General features: G+C 39.8%; 1 protein-coding gene across 2 annotated transcripts in view; it reads left to right on the forward strand.

The window, feature by feature from the left end:
- Window positions 1-5,105, forward strand: part of ptprb (protein tyrosine phosphatase receptor type b) — a 63,378-nt gene extending 58,273 nt beyond the window's left edge. For both annotated transcript variants that reach the window (XM_088348077.1, XM_088348078.1), the window contains exons 38-39: window positions 1,676-1,781; window positions 3,369-5,105. In XM_088348077.1, the coding sequence (XP_088204203.1) occupies window positions 1,676-1,781; window positions 3,369-3,391 (129 nt within the window). In that variant the 3' untranslated portion in view covers window positions 3,392-5,105. The remainder of the gene's footprint in view (window positions 1-1,675; window positions 1,782-3,368) is intronic.
- The last annotated feature ends 2,117 nt before the right edge of the window (window positions 5,106-7,222 follow it).

Consider the following 7,222-nt stretch of genomic DNA (forward strand, 5'->3'; position numbering starts at 1 on the left):
ATAAACATTTCATAAAATAATATGCTCTATAAAGTTGAGTTAAACTTACTTTTGGAAGGTGAGCTTCAAGAGGTCCTCCTCCATGGTAGAAAGTGGCCCAAAAAAAAGCAATCCAACCATTTTCTCAACCGCATCAAGCTTTCTTATTCCACTTTCGTTTCAAATGGAATGGCTCGCCTCTTCTTTACACCAACCATATTGGATGGACACGCGAGATATTAAACAATAAAAATGTCAAAGTTCTGAGCACGCTGGAGATACAGTATAGAATATTTACACACAAACTAGGAAGAGGAAGCGGATTTCTTCTTTGGGGTGGATGCTGCGTGACCTCTCACAGCGCCACACGCCGGTAGTGGTGGAAAGAAGCACTACAGTCCTGCCCTGTAGATAGATACTTTATTCATCCCCGCAGGGAAATTCACATTTCCAGCAGCATCCCTGCGCTGAGAACAATACAATAATAAAGCAAAAAGAATACAATACCCACTGTAGAGTGTTGTATAGAGTATCTAGATATTGCTACACAGAATACACATTGCAATAAAATACGGTGATATGCAATGTAGGGGGTGTGGTTTAATGTGGGCCTTTACTCCGCCGGGTGGAGTTAAATAGCCTCATGGCATGAGGAAGAAAAGATCTCTTCAGTCTGTCCGTGGAAGAAGACTGTGACAGCAGTCCGTCGCTGAAGTTTGGAGATGATGCTGTGTAGTGGATGTAATGAATTGTCCATGATTGACTGCAACTTGAGTGCCTGTCTCTCAGCTACAGTTGTCAGGCCGTCCAGCTCTGTGCCGACAACAGAGCCTTCCTCACCAGTTTATTAAGACGAGAGGCATCCTTCTTCTTAGCGCTGCCTCCCCAACACACTGCCGCATAGAAGAGGGCGCTTGCCACAACAGTCTCATAGAACATCTGCAGGAGCTTTTTGCAGATGTTGAAGGAGGCCAGCCTTCTGAGGAAGTCCAGTCGGCTTTGCCCTTTCCTACATAGAGCTTCTGTGTTGGCAGTCCAGTCCAGTTTGTTGTCCAGCTGCACACCCAGGTATTTGTAGGTCTGGACAAATTCTACACATTCTCCCTTGATGGTTACAGGAACCGGGTGAGTTCTGGTTCTCCTGAAGTCCACCACCATATCCCTGGTCTTGGTGGTGTTCAGGTGCAGGTGGTTTGCGTCGCTCCATCGGACAAAGTCCTGAATCGATTTCCTGTACTCCTCCTCCTGCCCACTTCTGATACATCCCACGATCGCAGTGTCATCAACAAACTTCTGCACGTGGCAGGACTCAGAGTTGTACTGAAAGTCCGATGTACTCGGAAAACCGTGCACACAATACAAAATCTGACTTCCAGCAAAGTCTGGATATTTTTCAAGATCCCGAAAAAAAAGTTGGGATCTAGCTTTTTTCGTAAGTCGAATGGTCGTCAGTAGGGGGAGCGTCTGTACAAGCAACTAGAGGACTTTCCTCCAATTCCTTTTTTTAAGGTTACTTTGTTCATTGATGTTAAACACAACTGAGTAGGTGTTTTTGGAGTAATTGAAGAAATCAAGTTCATTATTTTAGTATTCGGATTAGGTTATCGGTGACATTTTTCAAAAGGTAATGACAAACTACATCGATTACAGTTGAAAGTAACCCTCCCAACCCTGCTGATATCCCTTCCTGTTACAGTGTCAGTATGCCTTCCTGCATCAGTGCGTACGCGACGTCCTACGAGCACGCAAACATCGGAGCGACTACGCCATCTACGAAAACTACGACCCCGACTTGTGCCGCGGTGAGAAAAAAACACTTATCCTCTCATGTTGACATACTCGTCAACTTGTACGTTTTTCCGTGAATTCTGTACGCCGTGCAAGGAAAGTGCGATAACAAAGGAGCAACAAAATAAATTCAAACAAGTCACAAGGTATATATTTTAATTTTGTACACTAACATTAAGCAGCAAAAAAAAAGAAAAAACCCAAAATATTAAATTCTGTTTTAAGTGCTTGTTTAGGGTGGTGATGGCCCTGGGTAGGAAGCTGCCTCTGACCCTGTTTGTCCTTGTTTTGAAGGGCCTGTAGCTCTTATTTATATATGTATATACTGTTGTTTTGGGCTGAGGTGTTAACAAATGCATACCTTTCAACTTACCGTATTTGTTTTCCCAGTATTTTATGTATTTTGGTTTGTTTTTTATCATTTCAATTTGTGTACGGTGTATAACAATTTTTGTAAAGAAAATACAGTATTTAAAAAAAAATAAATATATTTTTTTATTAAACCAATCTCCTCTTGCCTATTATGGCATCTATGACCGTGTGTGGCAGCCTAGCTAAAACGGATCTTTGACATCTATGACCATCTGTGGCAGCCTAGCTAAAATAGAAATTGAATATAGAGCGAAATTGGATCATTGACATCTATGACCGTCTGTGGCAGCCTAACTAAATGATAAATGGTCTGCATCTGTATTCAGGGGCATTAGGGGTAAAATGTATCTCTGACATATATGACCATCTGTGGCAACCTAGCTAAAATGGATCTTTGATGCATACAACATCTATGACAACCTAGCTAGATCGGATCATTGACATCTATGACTGTCCGTGGCAGCCTAACTAAAATGGACCTTTGACATCTATGACAGCCTAGCTAAAATGGATCTTTGACGTATCCAACAATTTATGACAGCATAGCTAGATTGTATCATTGACATCTATGACCGTTTTTGGCAGCCTAACTAAAATGGATCTTTTACATCCGTGGCAGCCTAGCTAAAATTAATCTTTGATGTATATAACCATCTATGACAACCTAGCTAGATCGGATCATAGACATCTATGACCGTTTTGGGCAGCGTAACTAAAATGGATCTTTTACATCTGTGGCAGCCTAGCTAAAACGGATCTTTGATGTATACAACCATCTATGACAACCTAGCTAGATCGGATCAGTGGCATCTATGACCGTCTGTGGCAGCCTAAATAAATTGATCTATCTGTGGCAGCCTAGCTAAAACGGATATTTGATGTATACAACCATCTATGACAACCTAGCTGGATCGGATCATAAACATCTATGACTGTTTTTGGCAGCGTAACTAAAATGGATCTTTTACATCCGTGGCAGCCTAGCTAAAATGGATCTTTGATGTATACAACCATCTATGGCAACCTAGCTAGATCGGATCATTGTATCTTTGATGTCTATAACTAATGAGTTAATAAAGAGACCAATTGGCTGAAGTTGGCAGGTATGCATCACATAATATTGCATTGAAGCTACTGTTTCTTCCTCTCCTCATTAAGTTTAACGGCGGTTGGCACCATTATTTTGGTGTATTACCGAGGCATCACCTCGCCTTTTGTTTCCGTTTCAGAGTTGATCCACTCGGGCCGTTGATGGGCGGGCAGGATGCGTCGCCACGGGGATTGGAGGTCAACCTTCCGATGATGAGGAAGGAAAGAAAATGCATTTATTTTTATATTCAACTCCACGGAAGTATTTAAAGTTATTACCGGATGTAAATATAATGAGTAATCAAAACCAGGAAGTATATATTTGAACATGTTTTGCTGTAATCATTTTAAGCTAAATAACACTTTTTTTTTTTTTAGTTGAGGCACAAATTGAAGGAAATATATATCATGTAAAAATATTTGAATGCTGACTTGTTTCAGGATCACCAAAAAGGGAATCCCTCTTTCTGCTGTGAGACCACGACAGTGGTAACAAAACTACAACCCGTGGGCCACATGTGGCCCCTCAGGCTTCTGAATCCCCGTACCACCCAGTGTTAAAAATACAGGGTGTTTCAAAAACGTTGATATCCTTTGAGATGTAAAAATCACGGCAAATGAATTTACCAAGTATTCATGTCGAGGATCAAAAGATTTATTCTTCTACATCTGAGTGAGAAATTTTTGTAAATGATTTCACAAATTTTCAATACGCGTACTGCCCGAGACGCAACATTTGTCAAGTTAGTAATCCAGCTACTACTAAAGTCGCTGAAGCATATTTTGGGTAACAGTATCCAGCAGATTGATATTTTTATGTAAATTATCTACTCGTGACTTAATACGGTGAATATAATTTACCGTATTTTCCGCACTATAAGGCGCACCTAAAAGTCTTAATTTTTTTCAAAAGCTGACCATGCGCCTTATAATACAGTGCGCCTTATATATGGATCAATATCAAAATTCGCAAGGTCTCGCAACTTATGCAACAGCCGCCGACTCGATTTCCCCCCGAACGTGGAGAAGTCCGCGGTGTATGGTGGGATTTATATACCGGCGTTTCATTGGCTAACCAATGTGTCAATCATCATTTGAATCGATCGCTATTGGCTGAAGTTATTCGGAGCCTCGGATAGGCTAGAGGGCCGAAACAAACCCTGCAATTGGCCGAAAAAGATGACTGAATAGCAAGCTTGCTAAACTACGCCATAAAGAAACATGTTTCATTAGTCTGTATTTGTAAATATTTTACTCTCCTGGATTTATTACACTCACGGTTGTAGGAAGACCATCATTGCGTATCATTATTGAACGTGAGATCTTAGGTGAGCTATGCGGCTTTATATTTTCCCGGTATCTTGTTTTAGAACGATCTTGATGTTGCTGTGATGAGTCGAGTGAATTAAACTCAATTCCAAGTGTTTATCGTCATATGCACAGTAAAGTTGCGAGAGAAAAAGAAAATAGAAACTAAGGAATGGTTGGCATTTCTTGAATCCCAAGACTTTAACCTTCCGAATGATGGAACGATGCATTTAAGTGACATGGTACGGACACCGCATCCGCACGTGTCTACGACACATATTTGCTTCTTTGCAAGCTTTGGGAATGTTAAGAGGGTAATCAGTTTGACTGAATCATCTGTTTTGTCGACGTTCCCATTGTAGCGCCTTATAATCTGGTGCGCCTTATCTATGGAAGATATAGGACCAAAAACTATTTTTTGGGGGTGCGCCCTATAGTGCGGAAAATACGGTAATTATTAAAATTATCAATATTCAAAGGATATCACATTTTCGAAACACCCTGTAAAATGATATGTATAAAATGCTTTAAAAATGTACTACTAATAAAAAGAGTTGATTTGGTGCCAATCTTCTCTCCAGTGTCTCCTATATTCCAATAGCTGGCTAAATTTCTCCTGATATTTTGTATTATCAGGCAGAAGATGTATTTTATTAATATATTACATTTATTGCGAAAATATATCACTACTAGGCTAGTGGTGCAGTATAGCATTGAGTTTTTCAAAGTGTATTATCAAATTAAGAAGCTGTACGGAATTTGGAACCTTTCTACTCCTTGCCGCCATCTCCTGGCTTGTATCATCAATTGAGGCCTCAGTCAGTTTGTTCATGATGGTAAGTGCATTTCTTAGACGTACTTTTTAATCTTTCTTGGGGTGTGGGTTAACTCTACTTGAAGTTTTTCTTACTCTTAACATTTCAATGCTATATTAACAAATATAAAAACATCAAAAAACAGTCCTTCTCCAGCACTCCCCTCAACCCCATTCCACTTACATAATGTGTTCCACCCCGAACAGCTTCGCTAAAGAGTAAGGTTAAAGCAGATGGGGGCAGTGGAAAATCAAGCATCAGGGCCCTTTAAACTCAGTTGGGCATTGTTAACACATTCTAATATAGAAAATATTTAAATTTGGACTTTTATAAGGGTTGACGCCTTACAAAAGGACTACATTTATTACTATGGTGCTGTGGAATGCTCTACCCCCTGAGATCCGTTCTGCAACCTCAGCATAAATGTTTAAATCTAAGCTTAAAACACACTTCTACTCTATAGCATATGAATAACCTATACGTTTCTTGGACAATATCTCTGTATTATTTGTGATTGCAACATCCTTTGCTGTCTGGTAATCCTGAAAGGGGCATTCCACATGTGCAGTCCCTTCTCAAGGTTTCTTCATTTTCCTCATGTTGAGGTTTTTTGAGTTTTTCCTTGCCCTCATGTTGGTTCCAGATCAGGGGATGGTGTAATAATAGTCTGTAATAACCAGTGAAGCCCTTTGAGACTCTTTGTGATTAAGGGCTATACAAATAAAAATGACTTGACTTGAAAATGACATTTATTTCTAATTTGAATTAATAGCAAAGTTATTTATTCATGACTTTTGATTTTTTATCTTTCTGGGCCCCAAAAGCATTCATTTCCACCTGCCAAACGTCTCCTACTGTGACACTTGCAAAAGCACTCTTCACAGAATGTTAAATGTTTGTCCGAGTGAGTAAAGGGGTCCATACTTCAAGCGATGTATTACACTAAGAACTCGGTATAAAACGCCCCCAAACTTTAAGTCTTTTATTGGGTGAAATGCATACATAAATAAATACGGCATAAACAAATACAAGGCACATTGTTTAGGGTTTTTTTCCTTTCCGTTTGGTGCGATCTAGCCTAAATGCTAACTGGTCTGCATTCATATAGTGCTTTTCAAGTCACTAAAGACATCCTAAAGCGCTTTACAATGTGCTTCACACTCACACACACCGATAGCGGCAACAGCAACCTGCTTATTGGGGGCATTTGGGGTTCAGTGTGACCTAAAGTTGTGACGCTTCATAAGCAAAGGAAAGAGTGTCACTTTACACTTAACGCTCCATGGGGGTTAGTCTTCATTTAATGTAGTGTGGACTCTTCTACTTTGACCATTTATGCACATATTGATAAGCAGGGTTGGGTAGGGTTACTTTTACTTGATTACTTTCAATGACTTTTGGGTTACTCCAATACCAAATATGCTAATAAAAGACAAAAGAAATTAACTATGGAATAAAATTATGACTCACAACACGTGGTAAGCTTTCTCTCCTGGCTTTGATCTCCGGCACAACGAACATAAAATGCCACAGAAACAAAATGAAAAGAAATCCAAACAGCTTGCCAACATAATTTTTGCCATTCCATGTGTTCCGTTACTCCCCAAGCCTGCACAAAATTGAGTCATTTTATTCATATTTAGTTTATTTTGTCTTTTATTAGCATATTTGGTATTGGAGTAATCCAAAAGTCATTGAAAGTAATCAAGTTAAAGTAACCCTACCCTGTTGATAAGTGTGTTTTAAGCCTAAAGTTTCACTGAAGTTGCAGATTGAATCTCAGGCCTGAATGGAGAACGCTACCGAACCTGCGGGATTCTTCTTGGCTCTTGGGATCAGACCCTAACCCTAACCCTAGACCAGCATTTTCA

Source organism: Urocampus carinirostris, chromosome 11, assembly GCF_059441175.1.
Source record: "Urocampus carinirostris isolate Australia breed hairy pipefish chromosome 11, RoL_Ucar_1.0, whole genome shotgun sequence".
NCBI classification, from domain to species: Eukaryota; Metazoa; Chordata; class Actinopteri; order Syngnathiformes; family Syngnathidae; genus Urocampus; species Urocampus carinirostris.